This window comes from Lipophrys pholis, assembly GCF_963383615.2.
Source record: "Lipophrys pholis genome assembly, chromosome: 13".
Classification (NCBI taxonomy): Eukaryota; Metazoa; Chordata; class Actinopteri; order Blenniiformes; family Blenniidae; genus Lipophrys; species Lipophrys pholis.
In genome coordinates, this window is record NC_137632.1 from 28152545 (window position 1) to 28175766 (window position 23222).

Below are 23222 nucleotides of genomic sequence, written 5' to 3' on the forward strand. Positions count from 1 at the left end.
TATAAACAGATTACATGGATATTAGTTTATGTTTGAGATTGAACGTGTGTGAAATACTATTTGCCTGAAATAAATTAAAATATGAAAAAATAAACATTTTACACGTTTTTATTTTATTTACATAAAAAAAATGTAAATTACAAACGAAGGTGATTAATCAGCATTATTTCATTTAAATCAGTGTTAGACACATTTTTATTTTAAGTTCAAAATTCTATTCCCCCTTTTGAATTTACACCTTTAAGTTCATACATATGATCCACAACTTAACTTCGCTGTTCCACTCTTCCTCTCGATCGTTTTATAAGCTTTTTGATTTTTGTTTTACTTCTTTGGTTTTGCTGTTTAATACGTGGTTGTAGTGTTTTCTCACCCAGACACGGCGCTGTACGGTTTTAGGCTGTAATGTGATGTAATCCTGTCCAACATGACGGCAGTTTATTAAGATCAACGTTCAGAAAAAAGCTCCTGCCTCCAACTTAATAAACTCAGTGTGTCGAGAGCGCCTGAGTGGTTTTTTTTTTAATACTTCATCTGTAAATATTTCAACATGGGAACAAAGAAATGACAAAAAGAACGAGTGTTTTTAAGTGTCAGGCTCATGTCCAGAAAGTGTTTTTATTCATTCGCCGCCTCACACACATGGTATTTTCAACAAGTACAAAAAGAACAGAGGTTTGAAATCGTAGAATTCTGTGGGAGAGAAATGTCCATTTATTTTGAGCTCGTCTTCAGTCTGCGTCCTGATCTCCGCTCCCTGCTGCCGGCGCCGTGACGTCAGCTTCAGCTTCAGGCTGCTGCTGCTGCTCTGAAGCCTCCGGCTGAGACTCGTCCATCGGCTCCTCCTCCGCCTCCGGCCCGGGTGGCGACGGCGGCGGCGTCTCGGCTTCTTTCGACGGTTCCTGAGGAGAAGCAACATCTTTTCTCATGTTCTGCTCATTCAAATCCAACTGAGTGGAACATTAGAGGATCACCGTTTTGTCAAAATGAGCCGTGATCCTCAAGTGTGTAGGTTACGCTGCTCAAGAACAGAAAACAAATTAACTTTTCAAAACTGGATTCATTTATACTTATTCTATTTTGTAACTGTAATAATGTACTGAAATACTGTTTGTTTGTTTTTAAGATGAAAACACTAAATATTTTCAAACTTACACTTGAAGGACCTCAGTGTATTTATGAAGTAATTCCACTTTTGGCCGTTAGATGGTGATAGAGAGTCACTGTCCTACTTTTAATTCTACTTTTTTATGTTCATCTGTAAGAAGTTTATTTATTAGCAGGAAACAGTGACAGCAGTGACAGTTTCATTACTTAATAACACATTTAATGGGGTTATTGATTTAATTTTGGCACATTCAGTCCTCCAGACTGAACTCCGACCCGTCTGATCTAGATTATTGATCCTCTCCACTGCAAAGTCGTCAGACTGTGAGAAGCCTTCTGTTGTGATCGTTGCTTCGTGACTAGAAGTGAAAGCGCCCGATCGCTGGTGACAAAGTCCCACCTGTGAACTACTGTCAGCAGCAGCATGGCCCTCCTGTGTCACTGGCCGGGACTGCTCCTGCTCCATGGGCTCCTCATCCTCTTCCTCTTCCTCCTCCTCTTCCTCCTCCTCTTCCTCCTCCTCCTCCTCCTCCTCTTCCTCCTCCTCCTCCTCCTCCTCTCGCCGGGGGTCCGGCTCCTGGTGGGCGGGGGCCTCCGGCTCGCTGGGGGTCACGGCGGGAGCTTCTTCCGGGGCGGAGGCAGCTGGGGCCACCTCCATCTGTCAGGGGAAACAAATAAAACAAAAAATCAACGAGTCATTTGCGACTTCGTATTTGAGTAAAAACAACTTTCACAGTTCGAGTCGAACAAATGTCGTGAGTTTCTATCACTCTGTCATTGACGACAAAATCTTTTAGGAATCCAAGCAGTATCTCTTTCTTGGTGTGAGTTTAGTTTCACCTTCCAGGTGTGAGAGGCGACGACTCTGCTTTTAATAAGAATGATTTATTATTCTTATTCTTCCACTAGTGTTTTTATCTACTGACCACCATCGTACATTTATTCAGTGTTTGGCCGAGTTCAGTCGCTTGAATCTCTGTGAGGAAGATCTATTTCTCTGACCTCCCTCGGCGTTCTGAAACCTTCATGACCAAAAGAACCGGTTTTATTTTTATTTTCCACCAAATCAAATGTTGAAATGAGACGAACGCAGCTTCAAAGGTTTCATATATAATTATAGATCTTATGTTGGATTCATAAAGTTTCAATTAGAATTTATGATGGTAAACATTTTATTACATTTTCAGCTGTTTTAGCCTCATTTCACCAGTTTCACTTTTTTTTCCCTCAGTATTTTATAGAAAACTTAGCTGTTTTAACCCCTTCAGTTCTTTTATAAAAAAAACTTTATTATTATTTTTATTATTATTTTCAAGCTGTTTTAACAAGTTGTTGTTTTTTTTTTTAAATTTTAGTCATTTAGTTTTTTCTATTCTAATTTTTTCTGAGTATTTAAAGACAATTTTAGTTGTTTTAACCTTTTGGGGCTTTTTTATAAAACTGTTTAATTTTCAACCGATTTTTATTTTATTTTTTTTAATTAGAGTCATTTAGTTTTTTTATTTCATTTTCCCCCCCATTTTACTGGTGGCATATTTTTTTTTTTTTAAAAGCTTTGAAAATGACTGATGAACAAGCTACCTCTTTCTCCACGACGGGCTCCACCGGCTTCGGCTCCTTATTGACTTCCAGGACGGCCATGATGGAGGCGGGGATGTGGGTTTGCTGCGACGGGAGCAGAGGAGCGATGGATGAGAGACACAGACAGACAGACAGACAGACAGACAGACAGACAGACAGACAGACAGACAGACAGACAGACAGACAGACAGACAGACAGACAGACAGACAGACAGACAGACAGACAGACAGACAGACAGACAGACAGACAGACACGGACCTGCAGGGGGGTGAAGGAGTGAACGTGGTGCAGGAGGGGCTCCTTCATCTCGGGGCAGCGCTCGAACACGCTGGTGAGCTGCGCCGGCGGGAGCTGCAGCAGAACGCTGTACGACTGAGGCTTGGTCCTCTGGCAGCACTTCACAAAGCCTTCCCACACTTTGGGATACTTCCACACCTGCAGGACCGAACCGACACGACACCGCGTGAGACAGGCTTTAACTTGTTCAACCATCCGGTTGGGAAAAAAAAAAAAAATCAAAAAACAAAAGTGTGACGCTGATTTCACTGGAAGTTTCTTATTTAAAAAGGTCCAAGAGGAATGAAGGAGAACGTGTCAATCATTCCAGTTTGTTCTTGGAGGTCTGAAACCACCAATAATGTTATAACTTACTTAATAGAAAGTTCTTACATTAAATCCATTAAAAATGTAACTCCAGCCTAAATACATAGTTTTCAGCATTTCTGATTTCATGACATCGTTTTCAAAACGTTGCGGTGTAAATTTGAAATGATGCGTTCACACTTGAAACACTGTGCCGTAGTCGGGGCCTGACTACATTTTCTATTGTTGTAAAGTCACATTAGAGCCTCTATTAAATTCCAAACGGCTAAAATTAAGACATTATTGGTTGTTATAGAGTTTAGTTAAGTACAAAGTTAAAATTCCAGGTGCCGTTCTGAGGTTTAGTTTTAAGAGTCTGGTTGAAATAATCAGATCTCGTCAGGTTTAAAACACAGTTCTGTGTATTTTGCAGAGTTATGGTCAAATAAAAAGAGTCTGGATTAAAGAACTCAGGTTCTACTGAGAGTCAGGTACGATTTAAAGAGTTAAAAATAAGAAGTCTGAGCTTGTTTTAAAAAGCAAAACGATGCATTTCATGTCCGGATGTAGTTTCAGAGTTTGAGTCTTTTCAGATCGAGGAGTCCGGGTAGTGTTTAAAAAGTCGAAGCACGAAGTCAAGGAAGTTAAAGGGCGAAGCTGCGCGTGCGGTCAGTTTAACGCCGACCTGCTTGACGATGAGGCGCGACAGGATGTTCATGACGAAGCCTCCCAGCCGCGGATACATGGTGAGGGACTGGATGACGGTGCGCATGAGCAGCATGGGGAGCGGGTTCTGCTCCATCAGCTGCTGCATCACCACGGCCAGAACCTCCGACGTGTACACGTTCTTCTCCCCGAAGCACAGGTTGGTGGCTGTCACACACACACACACACACACATATATATAACGATATAAAGATGAAGGAGGGTGAACGATGAGGGAACACTTGAGGGAACGACTAATTATCTTGTTCCCACGGGTTATTAGTTTTTTCTCTGTAACCTCTCCGGGGCTCCGTACAAATGTGTCCTCATGCCGTGTATTTCTACATGTGGGTATATGTGTGAATACATTTCTATGCATATACATCGTATATATGTATACTGAAAGTAATTTATGTACGTATAACTGGGTCAAACAACTTTATTATATTTATTTCATATTAATTATTTTAAAGAAGTAAATCATTGATACCTTTTCATCTGATCATTTGTATTGATATATTTGTTCTACCATGTTGAAATTAATTGAATATTAAATAAGTGGAAGATAAAGATATTCTATATTATATAAGGAGAAGGGGAGGGGTTTAATGGGTTATACTTCTTTTTGGACATGCTATCTGATCACATATCAATATCTGTGGTTATCTGGTGCTGCAGTGAGGAAAGATAGAGGTTTTGAAGATGTCCGAAATTAAATGAAATAAAAAATGAAAGAATGAGCTCCTGATCAGAGGCGAGACGGGCGACCTGCACGGAGCACCGACCTTTAATGATGGACTTCATGTCACATTTGGTGGAGTCGATGTTGTGTAAGGCGATGAGCAGGTCACCTGGAGTCAGAGGGGACACGGAGGAACTCCCCTCACCTGCACACACACACACACACACACACACACACACACACACACACACACACACACACACACACACACACACACACACACACACACACACACACACACACACACACACACACACACACACACACACACACACACACACACACACACACACACACACACACACACACACACACACACACACCATTGAACATCTCTGATCTCCTTACAACACATACATCCACTTCCAAATCCCCCATGATGCACCACTCAGCAGTTTCTACCAGCATTGTATTTTCACTCTAGAACACACGTGTCGAACTCCAGGCCTCGAGGGCCGCAGCCCTGCACGTTTTGCATGTCTCCCAGCTTCAACACAGCTGATTGCAATGAGCAGCTCGTTATCTGGCTTTGTGCTGAATGTGGTGATGAACCATCAGGACATTCAGGGGAGGGAGACATTGAAAACGTGCAGGGCTGCGGCCCTCGAGGCCTGGAGTTCGACACCCCTGCTCTAGAACGATGAAGCCATGACCCCTTCCTACTCTGCTTGTGATTGGATAGTACTCCCTGCATTCACTGAACTGATTGGTTAATGTCTGTTTGCTGAGCAGCATGAGGGCGGAGGAGCTTACTGTGCTGAGTCCCCAGCAGTCTGTTGAACACCTCCTTCACCACGATGGGGTTCAGCTTGATGAGTTTGGGGAGAGCCTGGATGACTTCATTCTGTGAGGGACAAACACAAACAAACAGCATGTCGATGCTGAAGACAGACGGCAGGGACACAGTCGGGTCATTGACACAATAAAAAATGCTTTTGTCTAAATAAACATGACTTGATGAGAGCCTGACCTTCTCTAGACCGTTGATGACGGGGATGAGGAAACGAACGTCTGGCACTCGTTTGTGGTAAAGATCCCGAACTCGTTCCACCAGCTCCGGAGACGGAGGCACTGAGTGGAGGACAGACAACATTAGAGTCGCACCTTTTATTCAGCTTTATTCCTCTGTAACACTAAACCGTGCTCATGCAAACTCATTTAAAACCTTTTTTTTTTTGGTTTTGTTTTTACCTTTATCCGTCAGAATGTGCAGGCAGCGTGTCACCAGAGTTTCTGCCCCTTTAGGACAGTTCTCCACCAGGAGCAGCAGCTCAGGAGAGTTCATGCCCATTCCACGGATCTATGAAAGAAAAACAAGACAACGTACCAAGTGTTGACAGAGATACTGAGCAGGTTACATTATTAACCAATTTGGGTGAGATGAGGCTTCATTCAACGCAAACTGGCACACCGTACCTACTATGCCAAGTTAATATTTACAGAAACTTATTCCCAGTGTGTTCGTCCAACAATATTTGTGTCCTTTTTTCAATTTGTGACTTATTTATTTGAAAATCAAGGATTTGTGATTAAGTTGAGGTGAGTCCAATAAGCAGTTCAGCAGTTTTCCACGGTGACGACTCTCTGGGGAGTTAAGGCCCCTGCATACTCCCTTTTGAACCCATAAGAACAAGAAGAAAATTCGGCAGTGACGTCAGCCAGCAAGAGAAAAAAAAAGCTTTTTCGGCAGGACTGTTCATACTCCGATAAGAAGCTGCCGAACTCGCAGGCCACGCCCCCTCGCAGCAGCCACAAGTCTGTGAAGCGGCGTTTAAACTTTTCAACTGCACAGTTTATTTCTGGCCTCCAGTGCTTTTAGAAATACATTTCTCTGAACTTTTTCAGTGATAAAAAAGTTTTTGTCCGAGCGCGATGTTAGTCCAGTTTTAACTCCAGGAGCTGACAGCTGTTCGTGATGCGTTCAGGTGCATCACGTCAGCCTACACTTCGACATTTTAACGAGCTGCGGCGCTCGTACAGGAGCGCTGTTACAAGCTAAATATGATTAAAATATTATCGATAGTCACGAGCGAACTAGAACACGCATGCGCAGCACACGGCAGTGCAGAAGTTTCGGCAGTGCGGCTCCCACATAGTTCGGCCAGGGCGGTTGGTACAGCCCAAACAAATTTGTTCGGCCAGAGGGAGCTGGAAGAAGGAAATGACGTCATTTTGTTCGACAGGACCCCGCACTGCCGAACTTTCGTCTTGTTCTCATGGAGTATGAAGAGGCCTTTACACGATGAAGCTGAGGTTGACCTTTGTGAAAGGACCGAGGGGAGAACAAACGGACGCGCGTCGGCTGCGGCGACTTACGGGTTGCTCTATCGCTCGGAGCACGCTGCGCTTGATGTCGGCGATGGCCTCGGTGTAGACGGACGCCAGCTCGTGGACCAGGCGGTGGTTCAGAGGGAGGAGGGACAGGTAGAGGAACAGACACTGTCTCACCGTCTCCTCGGTCCACGGAGCAGCCACCTCTGTCCCAACACAAACAAAACATTTCCTCTCTTGTGCTTTAATAACCTAAAGAAGCACAACAAACTGACGCATCGACTGAGACGACAAGAAGCACAACAAGCGGAAGAAATTTACTTTTTTTCAGGAAACCGCATAGTGACAGACAATCGAAAGACTAATCAACGTAGAAGATGAAAACTGTGCAAAAAGAACAGACAAAATAGAACGAAGCTCCAAACAGGATATCACCGGTTTTTTCCCTCCTTTTTCTCGTTTGAATTGAAAAATGAGAAAAATCAATAAAAACTGAAGTTTAGGGAAAAAACAAACAAACCTAAATTAGTTCAATGAAGGGAGAATGTCTGCGTAGTGTCACAGGCAGGACGCTCACCTGTGTCTTTGTCGGCACCGAAGAGCAAAGATGGCGGGTTGGGGTGGACCAGCAGCTGCATGTAGTTCAGGGCAAACTTCTCTATGTAGTCCCTGAGGTGGTCTTTCTCATACATCCGCTTCAGGAAGCCCAGGGCAGTGGTGCGCACCTGAAAATGAACAGGAGTCGGTGTTGTAATGACGAGTCGGCGCTCAGGAATCCCTCAGCGGCCTGCGAGGATTTGAGCATCACCTTCTCCTTCTCGTGCGAGCTGAGATCCAGGAGAACGTGCAGATACTGGAACTGCCTCGACGGCCGCTTGACGATCAGCTCCTTCAGGGTCGTCATGCCCAAATACACCCGGGACTGAACACAAAGGGCGTGGGTTAAAGGATGACCGGGAGGACCGGCGCTACACGAGAAGCCGTGCCGGGTGACGTTTACCTCGTCCTCGCAGTAACGTCGGATTACCTCCAACGCAGATTCTGTTATGAGGGGAGCCTCCAGAACCAGCTTGGTGAAAAGACTGGAGGACAAACGAGGCAACTGAGCCGGTTAAAGCTGAAGATTTAAACTCCATTCAAGTACAGATCCCTGTGAACACCCTCAGGACACCTCAACCTAACTGGAAGAGTATCTTTGACCGAGCTGAGCAGTTTTAGGTGTTGTAGCGTGTTAATGGGGTTTCTGGTCTCACCCGTCCCTCTGCTCCGGTTTCTCCTGCAGGCCTGACAGCAGAGTGAACAGGCAGTGATCGTAGCTGTCCAGCAGCCCCGCAGGAACCTGGCTCAGGTAGGTGTTGTACTCGTGGTAGAGGAGAGAAAAGGCCAGGTCGCTCCTCGTCCTGATGTCGTCCAGGATGAACTCCAGCACCTCCTGCTTCATCATCCCTTCGAACTGCGTCACGAGCCGGGAGATCAGCTTCACTCGGGCCTGCCACACAGATTTAACATGGTTAACTCAGAAAAACAAACCAAAACATTTTCATAAATATACGATACTGCCATTTTAAGCGACTCACATTTGACATTCCACTCTGAGCAATGGCCTTTTCTGAATGCAGAATGCGCTTCACTGATTTGGAGGTCAACTGCTCGATCTGGGATTCAGACAGAGGCTGGATGACGTCCGCCAGCCGGAAGACTTTTTTCCTTCCGCTTGCCCCGGTCATCCTGCAAAAGAGCAAAATCATACCCTCGTGATAACATTTAGTCCAGCACACAGCGTTGGTTTGTAATTTACTAAACTTCTTGTGCTGCATTAACAATTTTTCTTTAACTTTTAAAATTAAAATGCTTAAATTCCATCTCTTTTTTTCCTCAACTTTTTTGATCCGGACCGGGAAACCCATCCCGGGTTTTGTCCTGATCATAAATAGTGTGTCCCGGAGCAATCGGTCATTTCAGGTTGTACATCTTAAAAGACAAGTTTGAAACTCCAGAAAAAAAGTCATAGCTACTCCACTTATTTATAACAAAATACAAAGATATTTAGATTCTTAGACATACATAGGTAATGTAAAGCACTTTAACTACAAATGAAGCTCATTAATAAAGTTCCCACCACTTCTAAACTTTATCACCAGGAGCTATATTCAAACAATATATTCTCCATAAGCTGTAAAGATTCAACATGTAATGTGCATAGAGGCTGTCCTGGCAAGTGACGTCTTTTACAAATGTTTACTTTAGCAATAATTCATGTGAATAAAAGTAAAAATACTTTCAGCTTCAACTGGGAGAAGTAGGCCTTTGAGCGAAGTCACCTTAGAGCACCATGAGCCTTAATCTGTAATCTGAGAGCAGAAAGTAAAAGCTGTTGTGCCATCTTTCCTCAGCGTGACTCACTTGGTCTGTGCGGAGGGCACGATGGGCTCAGGAAGCCTCTTGGTCGTGGGAGTCTCGGTGGCAGGAGCCTTTTCTGCATAACCTCCCACCACAGAGATGGCTTGGCCGAACACCAACGCGGGGACTTTGCGTTTGATGAGGAGGTCCTTGGTGCCGGACTCGTCCTCGGCGTCTTCCTCTTTGCCCGTGTCGTCCTCTTTAGCTTTGCACTGTTCGAGTCCTGCGATGAACAGAGTTGTTTCATCCCAAGTTCTGCAGTTTTCACCAACACAGCAACTTCTTCCAACAAATTCAACAAAGAACTAAATCCTTCACGCAGCTTTTAGTTGCGACTAACCTGGACCGATCCCAGCTGCGGTCATCTGTGTGGCCATCAGCCTGGCCAGATGTTTGATCTGAGCGTCGGTGCCTGCCGACTCGACAGGCGTGTACGTTGCCTGGAAGGATGCTGGCATGACATCAGGCAGGTAGACCATGCTGATGAGCACCTGAACACAGACACGGGGATTTAAGGAAGGCCGTGATATCATCTGGGTTTGAGTAAATAAAAAAGAAAAAGGGCTCATCGCTGCTCACCAGGTTGGCCACGTTTTCAGGGTTGAGCAGAGGGTGCAGGAACTCGGCGGTGAGGTCGATGGCCGACTGAGCGACAGGAACAGCTGCTGGCTTTGGAGCTATGAGAGGGGCGGGCTCCTCTTTGTCCTCGTCATCTTCAATCGGTTCTGAAAGCAAAAGGCAACATAAATATCAGGGCTGAGCACCTGCACGAGTCAGACTGCACGACAATGTGGCGGTTTATCTATCAATCTATCTATATCGTACCTTTTTGAACCTTTACAACATAAATGGGTTTAATTCTGAACAGTACCAATATGCGCAGCATGAAGCAACATTCCAATGTCTGTCGGCACTCACCCATCTTGACCTTCTTTCCTTCCGTGTATGGTTCATGGCGAGACCGCTTGCGCTGCTCGCGCGGTGCAGGTGTTGAGCGGGTGATTTCGCTCTGAGGCATTCCCAGGTCCAGCAGCAGCGTGCTGATCTGACCCTGGAACTCCAGACTGCATGGGTGCTTCAGCACGGCCACCAGGTGCAGCTTCAGGTTCTTGCGCACGCTGCTCACCTGAGACTTGGCCAGGGTGGGCGGGAGGTTTGCTATGAACGTTTCAACAAACATCGGACACAAATGAGGCCCAAAACGAGACACGGTATTTAAGAACTGTGCGAGGACGCCAGGCTGAGCTGTTCTCACCATGCAGTGTCTCGTACGCCTGCACCACCTCCGACATGAACATTGGCCTCTGACGGGCGATGGTGGCCAGGGAGCCCAGCGCTGTGGTGAGGTTGATGCTGGAAATAGCAGGATGGACCATAAACTTCAGCAGCTTGTCCAGTGCGGTCTTTCCCTCCTCGCACAGAGCATCTGGAAACAAGTCGACACACTTCAAAAGGTGAACTTTAACTACACAGCAACAACCTATTAACTCCACCCAGCTAGATACTGAAGTCTGTACCGTAGCGGATGTAGGAATGATCTTTGGGAACTTTGTCCAGGCTGATGTCTCCTTCCTGTCGCTTGGGGACGTCGGAGTCAGACGTCCGCGGCGACAAAGTGATGATCAGTGACTCTGTGAATTTGATGGCGTGAGTACGAACGCCGTCATTCTCCGAGTCCAGCAATACCAAAACATCGCCTTTCATCTGTGTGACCATATCCCAGCACGCCTCCTGCATCTCGGATCCAGTTCTGGAGCGCAGCAGCCACTGGTGGGGAAGGCAGCAGCGAGACGCAAAGTCTATTGAATTCAAACCGAACTGCATCGACGAGAGTGTGATTTTAACCCAGCAGCTGTTTCTACCTGTAGAGTAACTTTGTAGAGTTGTGTGAGAGTGAGGATGGCTTTCTTCACCACATTCACACTCTCATCCTTCAGCAGCATGTTGAGGTTGGCGATCAGCCTCAGGAGGAGCTCATTGTCTCTTTTACTGATCAACAAAACAAAGATTGAGTGCAGTGCCAAACTTTTCCTTCCACAAACTGGGAGATCTGCAAAATAACTCACCAAGCCTCCTCTATGAATCCAATCACAAACTTCCTCACTTCGATAGACTTGTCAGTCTGAAAAGCGATCATCTCCTGCAGACGAGAGCGACCAGTCACACAGGGGTTAATAATAATCACATTGATATTCATCACCTCAGATAACTACAGTCAGCAGCATAGTTTATTTTTTTTTTTACTTACATCCAGAAAGTTGTCGAGAAGAGATGGATCTTTATTGATGATCAGCTCTTGAACCTGAAATCAATGCATAGATTCAACATGGTGGCAGTCCTCACTTCTCTCTATTGTCGAAAGTGTCTCAAACTCCAGAAACAGAAAGCAGGAAGAAAAGAAGACAGATCCAACTAAAAGTGATCAGGTGGTGGATATTTAGGCGACGTATGACATAAAAATTAAATCAGGCATTCGTACCAGCTCTGTGTGAAATTATTAGACAACAGTTCCTCATAAATATGTTTTCCTAGGTCTTGAATGTGGAGGCGCCCGGTGGGCTTATCACCATCAAACCAAAGAGTGTGTGGTGCTGGTGGCAATTGTCAGTTTTACTTTGTGGGATTTTGTTTTCTTTTTGCTTTATATTTGTTCCGCTATTAAATTTAAATTAAACCTACTGCAGGAAATTTATAATTCACATGATTGCAGCATTGACACCTGATTTATTTGATGAATACATCATATGTCGCCTTACTGTGATGATCGTGTCAGAATTAGGAGTTCAGTGCTTTGTAAATGACTACCTTTGTGCGTTTGGCTCAGATGTTGTTGGAAAATAAAAAAGTGACGAGCCTCCTAAATGCCAATAAACCACCTAGTTGTACGTATAACTTTTTGGTTTATACTTTTACATGTTAAGCAAATGCTCATTAACACTACAAACCTGCTTCAGCACAATTAGCTTCTCATCTGCAGGGATCAGTGCGGCCTGATTCAGAAGTTCCACAACCTGCAAAAGGAAAGCAAATACAACATTTATTTACACGTCACATTGTAATTCACATATCAAGAGTAAAGGTTTAAATGTTTCTGTTGCGCTGCTCAACACAAACACTAAACTAGTGATTTTCAAGGATTAATTACTGACACTTTACAAATATGTATGGTTTCACACCATGGTAAGTAGGGTAACCTTTTAGATCTGAGGTGTGAAACATAAGACATGTGGGCCACATCGTCGAGCAAAAGGCTCCAATCTGTCGCACTAAACCACCAAGCAAATGATAAAGATTTCAAAGAAAACATTGAGTTAAAAAAATAAATTAAATAAAATTCTTTCGAGAACACAACACAACACTGAGACCCGAGCTGAGATATCAGTGATAAGATAGAAAACTAGCATTAGCCTCAAAGCCACGCTGTCAGGTTGTTAAAAACGTACACAATAGAACAGCTTTAACAGAAGTTATTTGGACATTTTCACAGTATTTTCCACCAGAAGGTTTCATTAAAATTGTCTTTATGTTGAGATCGCAGTCATCATATATAGATATTTTCATCGCATATACTCTGTACCACAACAAAGACAAACTTCAAAGATTAAATTTAAAGGTTATTGTGGATTCATTTTTACAGGTTCGGCCCGCTAAAGAGGAATTACAGCTGCATGTGGCCCGTGAACTGAAACGTGTTTAACACATGTTCTCGGCAGCAACAAGCAAACAACAAACCAAGTAAACTAATGTCATGGTAATAACCAATGAGTCATATAATTATGAACACCTGCCTCAAATCGTGCAGGTCCTGTACACAAGAAAACGTGATGCACTGTCTATTCTGACACCTTTAAAAGAATCCGAACAGACTTTTGCAGCAGTTGGAGCTGCAATAGTTCACCTGTTGGGTTGGACTATGACCCTGTTACTGAATCACTACTTTCCCTGAGACAGATTCTGACTACTGCTGGATGGGAAGACTACACATGAGCTGAAGCTTTCGGAGATACTCTGCGTGTTTAAGACTGAACTAGTATGATGCCTGGGATAATAACACAAACCCACTATATTGCCAAAAGTATTTGCTCAGCCACCCAAATGTGTTGAATTGAAGTTACAATCACTTCCATTGCTACAGGCGTATTAAATCAAGTACCAAGGAAGGCAAACTATTTCTACAAACTCTCAGGAGGTCAGTGAATTCCAGCAAGGTAAAGTGATAGGATGCCACCTGTCCAATATTTCCTCACAATCAACTGTTAGCAGAACTATAACAAAGTGGACGCAATTGAGAACAACAACTCGGAGAAAAATGCAGCGCAGGGTCAGCAGATGCTGAGGTGCACAGTGCGCAGAGATCTCCAAATTCTTTTAGAGTCAAAAGTTATAGACCTCCTGTGATCTTCAGTTAAGCTCCAGAACAGCTTCTTCCCAGCAATGCAAAGTGTCAGATGCAATGGTGTAAAGCACAATGCCATTGGCTCCTAAAACAGTGGATACGTGTTCTCCTCAGTGACCAATCACGTTTCTCCATCTAGCAGTCTGATGGACAGTCTTGGGTTTGTCTGACCCGTGTGTATCTGTCTGATTGCATTGCACCAAGAGTTAAGTTTGGTGGAGGGAGCATTATGGTGTGTCTTTAAGGAGTTGGGCTCGGCCCCTTAATTCCAGTGACAGAAACTCTTAAAGCTTCAGCATACCAAGATATTTTGGACAATTTCACGCTCATAATTTTGGAGGTCTGGAACAATGGTCCAAAATTGACATAAACACTCTCCTAAACCTTGTGGAAAGCTTTCCTACAAGAGTTTAAGCTGTTATAGCTGCAATGAGACGTCACTTAAGTCCATATGTGTGTGAAAGCAGGCGAGCAAAAACGTATGTGACAAAGACAGGCCGTAAAACGACTCACCTTCTCACTGGTGGTCATGTCTACAACACTGGAGGCTTCGGGGTCCCTCGCATCTCCAGAAAGGTCCATGACGCGGATTAGTACCCCACTGTGAAAACAACACCGTCTGTAAACCCCCTGTCAACTCCGTGCATGGATGAAAAACAAGCATTAATGTGTTATTGACGTTATAATCCGTCCAGATTGACACCAATGACGTTCAGGGCTTATTAGCAGGTGTGCAGCCAGCTTTCACTAAACTGAGAAAACATTTAAACCCGACACATTCCGGCCATGTTGAGGAGAAAATGTAATCTTAAACAGACCGTAAATAAATATAAAGTTTCAAAATAAACTCAGTAAAAAATGATTTACGCGCGAGCCACAAGCTAGCTCAGCCTGTTAACTCTTACTTTACGACAAAAAGGTCAAAGCTACTCACCGATTCAAAGACTCTTTATTTCAGTTTCGACAATACGTATTTACACGACATGAAACTTCCTTACAAACACTGCAGGTTTGAGTTATATATTGATTACAGCGACAAACTGTGTTAGCCTGTACACAGAGCAGCCATGTTTCAATGAACCATTTACCAGCAGCCAACCGGATACTGTCCCAGTCTCGCGTTGATACGAGTCACAAATCTCGCGAGGAGAGCAGTGCCCGGGACCACACAGGTCACTTTACGTTGTATTCCAAGCGTCTTCCGTTGCTTACGTCCCGGGAGCCGCGTCTCTATTCCCGATGAAAGCCGTCATTCTGGCCGCGGGTTACGGCACCCGGCTGCAGCGGGACGTGTCGGCCGACAGCAGCGGGAGCTTCGCTCACCTGGCGGGCGTCGCGAAGCCGCTGCTGCCGGTGGGCCGCCGCGAACTGGCGTCGCACTGGGTCCGCGCGCTGGGCGCTGCCGGCGGCGTGGACGAAATCTACGTAGTGGTGAGTGCGTTCTTGCGTGAAGACTGTACGTAAATAAATAAACAAGCCACACTGAGCTCTAACTGTGGTTAAAGTGATTCTGCCTGTTAGATTGACTTTACTTCCCTGACAGTAGTAATAACCTGCAGGCTAAAATCAAATTAAGTACTGGATACACAAATAATTCCAATTTATCTGGAAAATTTCATTCATGAAAGCCACTTCCGGTCATAATACCCAGAAAAATACCCAATAAAGGCCGAGTATCAGCTGTTTTTTGTGCAACTGCCTAAAAGCTGAATCCTGCCTTCTGCTGACTCATAGTTTTGATGTGCTTATTAAGTTGATATATTAATTAAACGTATTTACCTGAAGAATGTTTCTTGCTTGAGATCTCTTTGCAACAGGTACAGAGTTTGGCAAACTGAGTCTGCTTCACTCTTAAAAAGAGCAATTCTTTTTATGTTTATTACGTATTTTATGTTGTATTGTCCAGGTAATCCAGTGGTCTTACCCCGAGAAGATAGCTTCAGTTTTTCTGTTGACTTTCATCCGATTCTATTCTTTTATATTTAGTTCACCTGGAGTGTAAATAGGGAAGTTGCTGCCGGGGGCAAAACAAGGAACATTGTTATTCATAAAGAACTACACTCTCTTTATCGTACACGTGTTTTTTTTCCATTTTTGAGTTACTGTCTAGAAGTTTGGGGGATTTACATACAGATCTAACATCCAACCGTTATTCATAATAAGCCACCAGGCTGAAACATAACAACATACAGAGAACACACAAATGGATTATTCTACTTATTCTTCAAAACACCAGATCTAAAACTCTCAGATCTCGTCCAACTCAAAACTGTCCAAATGATATATAGAGCAAACAAGGCTGCACTTCCAAAGGGGTTGTAGAAAAGATTTTCAGAGAGAGAATAGGAATATAATTTAAGGTTTTAAGGAAAACTAAATGTCAAGATACATTATGCCAGAACGACCCTGAAAAGGAGGAGTAGAATGAACAGCAGGGGTTAAATGATAGAACCGCCTAAAAGAGGAAATAAAACAAAGGACAAACATGAACCAGTTTAAAAAGCTTTTTAAATCATTACTAAGTATAAGAAAGAAGAGCGACAATTTTATCTAGGACAGCATATAATATGTATAAAATATATTAATACTTAATAAACATTATGAAAGGTATATATTGTGATAGAGAATATTAACTTAAATATTACGTATTTTAAATATAATAGATGAAATCTAAATCGTATGTTATTATTTTTATTATGTACATATCATGTACATTCATGTGTATGTATGTTTGATGTGCATGTGTAAACTATACATATAAAACTTGTGTATAGTATATATTGAATGTGTATTGTAAATATAGTAATATTAGTTTCCAAAAATGTAAATTTGTGTGACATTAGAGAGCCTTGTTTAGTTTTTTGTGATGGGGTAGGTTCTGCTTCAACCCTTTCTGCTGATTAGTTGGAGAACTCAGAGTTTGTTTTTCTGAAGACAGCCGAAATCAAATATTGAAATAATTAAAATTCAAATCTCGCTGTGACTGCTTCCTCTTCACAGACCAACGACCTGTACCACGCTGCGTTTCAAGACTGGGCCTCGGGCTTCTCCAACGTCAAGATCCTCAACGACGGGACGAGACGCAACGACGTAAATACACCGTGTGGACGACGCGTCGGCGACGCTCGAGTCCTTCATGAGAAACGTTTTGGAAAAACTGAAAAGGTTCCACCGTGTTGATTTAGTCTGTCCTCCGCCAGGAGCGTCTGGGCGCCGTGGGCTGTCTGCTGCTGGCAGTGCAGCACTTCCACATCCAGGATGACCTGCTGGTTATTGGAGGGTGTGTTTCTGAGTCCGGCGCCATCTTGTGTCAGTGTGGCTGAAGTTAATAACCTCTCTCTCTATCTCTCTCCCCCCCCCCCCATCTCTCTCTCTGAACAGCGACACTCTGTTCAAAGAAGATTTCAGCCTGGGTGAGGTTAAAGAGTCGTTTTCCCGAGCTCAGGAGAGGTGCGAGGAGAGCTGCCTGGTGCTGTCGTACCACTGTGGAGACCAGGGTGAGGAGACGTTCGGGTCAAAAGGCCGGGTTTTAAAAAGTCAGTCCACTTCCCGTCTGGTTCAGGTTCTGGTTTGTGTCTGAACAGAAACGCAGAAATACGGAATCCTGGAGGTGGACGGCGATCTCCGCGTCGTCTGCATGAAGGAGAAGCCTCGACCCTCCGAGACATCGTCCAGGAGAGCCGTGAGTTCAGGAGGACGAGAGCGATGAGACAATAGTCCCTCCTGTCTCCTTTCCAATCCACTTTTCCTTAAACCTGTGGATGACATCACGGGCTTAAGGAAAGGTGTTAGGAGGCTTCCTAAAAGGAGTTAAGGAAAGGTGTTGGGGTTATCATTAAGCCTCCTTTCCTTAGCTTAGTGAGAATTCCAACGCTCCTTATCATAGCCAACACTTAAACGTTTCTGGGGTTAAGGAGAAGTGGATGGGAAAGGAGATAAGAGAGACTGTTAGGAGATAGGAGGGACTCTCAGGGCACACCCAACATTTTATCGCTTCTGGACAAAAGGTGGCATCAACACACCTTCAAACATCTCCACCGGTTCTTCACCATTTAAGTTCGTTGTGTTTTCCAGTGTCCGTGTTTCTACGTGCTTTCAAAGAAATGCCTCCCCCTGCTGGACACGTTCCTCAATGACAAGAAGGTGATTTAAGTCCCTGCGTCTCCTCTGTCATGTGATCATCGTCACTGAGAACAACTGATCTGTTTCCTCAGGACGCTGCGATCGAAGAGAAAGACGCTCCAGGGAACTTTGTGTCTTGGCTCATCCCGAGGTGACGTCTGCAAAAAAAACCCACCATTTCTATACAAACTACTTTACGTTTTTCTTCTCGCAGTTTCTAAAAAAACTTATTTTTTCCTCCCGTCAGAAAACCGGTTTACGTTCATCCGATCTCCGGACGGTTCGACGTGGGAAACCTGCCTTCATATATTGAATGCGATCGTTACTTTAAGGAGAATCTCCAGAATGACGAGACGTACATGGTGTGAAGTCGTACAAACGTGTTTATTAGAAAAAATAAAAGTTCTGGATCTGTAAAATCACAATCTGAGGATGTAAATATGCCTTGAAAATTTCTAACCATTATTTTTTCCAATTAAAACTAATTGTCTACCCGGTGAGGAGTCTGCTGCATTTGTCGGAGGCCTTTTCTCGCCTGTCCTCCATCTTTGCGATGCGCGAGCCGAACTGCATGGCTCTCTTGGGCAGGACGGCCGCCGGGCCGAGGCCGAGCCGCCGGGCCGCCCGCCTGAGCAGCAGCTTGTCCCCGACGCCCCGCGGGAGGGCGAGCAGCGCCTTGTCCCACACGACCAGGCCGTTCAGGAAGCTCACCACGTCCTCGTCCAGGTAGGGAAACCTGCAGAAGGACGACTCGTCAGACGACCAGCCAACAACCCTGAGTGGCTCCAGTTATTTGGTTTATTTAGTTATTTGGTGGAGGAATTTGCCTCAGAGTGAAGTATTTCTGTTCTATTATAAAGTGTCAAAATTGTCTATAAAATGCTGAAAATGAAGGACAAAACTGCTAAAAATTTCAAGATGTAATGAAATTGTAATTGAAACTTAAATAAATAATGTTTGCTTGGTGTTACTAAACCTAGATACTCTGTAAATGACGAGATCTTCAGGGACCTCCTGGACCCTCTGGTGCAGGTGACCTCGACTTTGATGCTTGAGGTCAACGTGGCGACAGAGTCTGATCATTGACGTCACCTGGCCTCCTTCCCGTGGTCTGCGATCACTCTGTCGTCTCGGCCCAGGTTCCTGGAGGAGATCCTTCCCAGCTCCATGGCCAGCTCCCGGACCAGCCCCTCATATCCCGACGTCCTGAAACGCTCCCGGTGTCTGGAGTAACCGGCGAGCTGCTCGTCGGCCCCGATTCCCGTCAGAACGACCTGCAGTCGGGGGAGAAGAAGGCGTCAGCGTGGCTGCTGACGGGAGAGAATCGAAGCTCAAACTTATTAACGCCGACCTTCGCTGTCGAGATGAAGGGCCTCTGGTCCTCTGTGATAAGCCCCGCCCCCCTCGCAGCAAACCACACGGCGCAGCCGATACTGTCGTCCAGCACGGTGTCCAGCGGGTGGACGAGGTGGCAGATCCTCTCCAGGCGCGTCTCCTGCAGCTCCTCCTCAGTCACGTTGATCTCAACAAAGTTCCAGCTCCTTTCCGGATTCAGGCCCCGTAATTCGCTGAGGCCGGCTCTTCCTGTGAGTCTGTCTGGAACGTCGAAGGAACCCAACGCTCGGGAATCCGCCGGTTTGCTTGGCTGCTTCCTGGCCGAGCCGCTCTGTGTTTTGGGCTCCCGGAGCTTGAACGCCACGTTCAGGAGGTCGATGGGCTGGCGGGTCGGTACGTGGCGGTCGGCTAAAGCGGCCAGCACCATGGAATCGACGCCCCCCGAGAAAAGGATGGCCACGGCCGCCTGATGGCTCGCCGTCGAGTCGTCCTCTCGGACAGGAAGAGCCTGAACGCGGCGCCTCACGGCCTCGCTCAGAACATTGACCAGACGCTTCACTAACTCTGGGTCGTCTCCGTGTCTTCCTGCCAGCAGCGTCTCCAGATCCTGTGGGGAACACTGTCTGTTGGATTCAACGTGTGTCATTTCTGACGTCAGAGGAGTGGTGGCGTTGAGCGGGCAGACGGGCGGCGGGAGCACGAGGCCCGACCGGTTGATCACGGCGCGGCAGCCGTCAGGGACGTGCTCCAGTATGGTTTCCCTGCAGGAGGAGAGGGCGTCTTCTCCTCCGTCAGCCCAGGGAAACATCTCAAAAGTGACGGCGCCGCAGTCTGCGGCCGCTTTCAGGTCCACCCTGTACACTCCGGCTGCAGGCACTTCCTGCCAGCGACGCCCCGAACCGCAGGCGGCCACGGACGTCAGGGTCAGAGCTCGGAGCGCCGCGTCGAAGCTCCACAGCAAACTGCGCCTGCCGAAGAAGTCCCGGCCGAACCACAGGTGGTCTCCGGCCTTCTGGTAGTAGACGAACGCCCACGGCCCGCGCAGCGAGGACAGGACGGCGAGGATCTGCGAGGAGCTGCCGCAGGACGACAGACGCTCTGAGACGGCGGCGGTGTCGTTCTCCTCAGCTGCGAGCGGCAAACCTCCGAACACCTCTCCGTTCCACAGCAGAACGTTTCCTGCGTCATCCTCCAGCGGCTGAGGGGTGAGAAGGCCCCGCATGTGGAGAACGTGGGCGGAGAACAGGCACCTGTAGTGAGGGTCCGCGCCCGTTACCGTGACGACCCGGCTGGAGTCGGGCCCTCTCCTCCTCAGGTGCTCACCGCTGGGTTCGTCGTGCTCGGAGCGAGACGACGACGACAGAGTCAGTGAACAGAAGATCCCACACATGGTGGCGGTTCTGAAGGCCTCCTTCACAAGTCCTGCAGCTCCTTCTTCATGTGATCCAGCTCCTCTGCGCGCGCACACACACACACACACACACACACACACACACACACACACACACACACACACACACACACACACACACACACACACACACACACACACACACACACACACACACACACACACACACACACACACACACACACACACACACACACACACACACACACACACACACACACACACACACACACACGTACAAATCCATCAGTTATTCATTCACTTCACAGTCAATCACACATTTTATCATCCCTCTTTCTTTCCTTTATCGTCATTTTGAAGCTGACTCACTCTTCTGTCCGTCAGCCTCTTGATTTTGTGTAGATGCATGCGTGTGTGTGTGTGTGTGTGTGTGTGTGTGTGTGTGTGCGCCCCCCACCCCCACAACCGATAACTTACTTTTGGACGAACCCAGAGTCTGACTTCTGTCTGCCAGGAAGAAGACGTTGCTGTTCCTCTGCTGGATGTAAACTCTCTGAGGAGGGAAACATTCAGAGTGAGTCGACACACAAACTGGAGGCCTCCGGTGTTTTTACAACATTTCAAGTGGAAAAAGAAAAGAGTTTTGTGTTGGGGTTCCAGTTACACGACATCTGTGGTCGGAGCCTACGATGCTCCTTCACCATGAAAAAAAACCCCAAAAGCTGCTTTGCCCCAAATTCACTCACTCTGTTTTTCTTCAGGTTGGAAAGTTCGTCCACAACGACCTTCTGCTCCCTGATCTGTGAAGAATAACATCCTTTAGAAAAATCTAAGTCACCAGGTTTGCTTTTAAGATCATGAAAATCCTGCTGAAATTCAGCCGAACGCTGAGAGACGCAGAAAGAACCTCCAAAACTGGAGCTGCAGCTTTATGGGAGTTCTCAGTCTGCATTGGTCAGCGTCTCACAAGGGAAACAAAAACCTTTAAGTTTTGGTCCATGAATGCTATTAGAAATACTAAATACTTTTCAATCCGGTATTATATTATATTAAAATCGCCTTTTAACCCTTTATAGAACTAATGATCATGTTTCATAGCTTCCTGTATCTTTAAAGGTGATCACTGTAAAGTGATTGTGATCATGAAATACCTCATTAAACAGGTGAAACGTCGAGATAAGTGCTGCTGTGATGTTTTCCACCACTTTGCTTTGGGAAATTATCTCTTCCTTCCAGTCTGAACACAGAATTGATGCATTTCACCTCAAAATATGACAGAAAAGCAGCTTGAACTAAAGATACACCCAGTGCTTCTAGTCAGTAGTAAATATAAAGAGGAACTTTTCAGCAGATTAATACCAGAGTTGTAGGAGACTGAGATTCTAAAATCTGTATGCAATCTGTTTCAGCATTTTTCACATTAGATTTTAATTTTAATCAAAAGTGAGAACTATGATTTGGGGTGATCTTTAGCTGACTTCATCTTAAATATATATATATACAGCACACAATGGTGTTTTCAAATACATGAAGATTTGATTACTCTTTTAACCATTTATCAGGCAATTGACCATATTTGGCCACTTCCATGACAAGAACTCAATACATTGCAAACCTTTTCCACCTGGTTGATACCTGGTTGATACCTGGTTGATACCTGGTTGATGCCTGGTTGATACCTGGTTGATACCTGGTTGATACCTCACACCTGTCATTTCACTCATATTTATCCAACTGACATCAAATTTCTTATTATTTTTACACCTGGTTATTTAACAAATCCATCAGGGATTTACGCTTTGCTCTGGAGAAATTAGGCTCGTCTTCGTTGTTTCCTTGTCTTCTCCTGTTAAATGTAATGCCACCCAACCTATTATTCCAGTTTAAAGTGTACTAACCTTCATGATGAAAGAAAATTTAAGTTAGCATTATTTGCTGTTAGCATCATTAGCTGCGGCGTTCCACGCCGCTTTACCTTCTTATTCAGTTCTTCCTTCAGTCCCTCCAAACTGTCCTCGTTGTCTCGGCTTTTTGAGGACATGCTGCTGATATAAGAACGGACTCGGAGACGGTTTATAGCTCCTAAAATGCAGCTGAAGGTGGTTAAACTCAGCTAACCTCAGTGTAAACACGTTGTTTATAAAGCACTTCCGGTTTTTCTAGGTTTCACTTCACTGCCCCCTGGTGGTGAACGTCCTGTACTGCATTACAGCTCCATCAGGTTTTCACTAGATGGAGCACTAGAATTTAGTTTTTGCGGCTCAACAACGTTTAAAGATACTTTGACGCAATATATATTAAGAGTATTATTATTTTTTATCATTTTATTCTGTAAAATACAATAATTCTCATGAGTCAACATTCAAAATGATTTCTTATTGCCTCAAATATTAACTGTTCAAGCATCTTTGCTATTTCTTGATGCATCCTCAAAACAAATTAATATCCAGAGACGAAACAGAAACAGAAACAGATGCCTTCACTTTTCTAACGTTTGTCTAAACCTACAACGTGGAGTGAGCTGGACCAGTAAAATAGCGCCCAAATCACCTTTAAATTTAAACTTAAAGTTTGTGGCGCAGAATAGATGTGATCAAAATGTCTATAT

The 23222-nt window shown here is 45.2% G+C and overlaps 3 protein-coding genes across 6 annotated transcripts; 1 reads left to right on the forward strand and 2 right to left on the reverse strand.

Moving 5' to 3' along the window:
• Positions 1-587: 587 nt before the first annotated feature.
• sympk (symplekin) lies at positions 588-15239 on the reverse strand. Of its 3 annotated transcripts, none has more exons than XM_080478058.1 (27): positions 14874-15239; positions 14299-14386; positions 12335-12400; positions 11638-11691; positions 11456-11529; positions 11252-11378; positions 10907-11156; positions 10645-10815; positions 10308-10547; positions 9969-10114; positions 9730-9880; positions 9393-9612; positions 8567-8717; positions 8243-8478; positions 7990-8071; positions 7798-7911; positions 7567-7714; positions 7035-7195; positions 5910-6018; positions 5689-5789; positions 5472-5562; positions 4762-4863; positions 3957-4144; positions 2948-3124; positions 2689-2772; positions 1508-1765; positions 588-902 (listed from the first exon to the last, which is right to left on the reverse strand). In XM_080478058.1, the coding sequence occupies exons 2-27, from the start codon at positions 14365-14367 to the stop codon at positions 732-734; spliced, it is 3741 nt and encodes a 1246-aa protein (XP_080334184.1). In that variant the 5' UTR covers positions 14368-14386; positions 14874-15239; the 3' UTR covers positions 588-731. The 3 variants fall into 3 exon arrangements, with proteins under 3 accessions (XP_080334184.1, XP_080334182.1, XP_080334183.1); XM_080478056.1 differs by having other exon boundaries at positions 14720-14927; XM_080478057.1 differs by having other exon boundaries at positions 14299-14422; positions 14720-14877.
• LOC308118586 (uncharacterized protein) lies at positions 14915-18876 on the forward strand. Its single transcript, XM_080478062.1, has 8 exons — positions 14915-15216; positions 16786-16875; positions 16986-17065; positions 17167-17282; positions 17370-17467; positions 17860-17928; positions 18000-18058; positions 18155-18876. Exons 1-8 carry the CDS (start codon positions 15025-15027, stop codon positions 18273-18275), a joined length of 825 nt encoding a protein of 274 aa, XP_080334188.1. The 5' UTR covers positions 14915-15024; the 3' UTR covers positions 18276-18876.
• asnsd1 (asparagine synthetase domain containing 1) lies at positions 18273-21495 on the reverse strand. Of its 2 annotated transcripts, none has more exons than XR_013935894.1 (5): positions 21361-21495; positions 21092-21167; positions 19259-20696; positions 18884-19181; positions 18273-18643 (listed from the first exon to the last, which is right to left on the reverse strand). XR_013935894.1 is itself a non-coding variant. In XM_080478061.1 (5 exons), exons 1-5 carry the CDS (start codon positions 21428-21430, stop codon positions 18397-18399), a joined length of 2013 nt encoding a protein of 670 aa, XP_080334187.1. In that variant the 5' UTR covers positions 21431-21495; the 3' UTR covers positions 18273-18396. The 2 variants fall into 2 exon arrangements, 1 of the variants encoding a protein (XP_080334187.1); XM_080478061.1 differs by having other exon boundaries at positions 19000-19181.
• Between the last annotated feature and the right edge of the window lie 1727 nt (positions 21496-23222).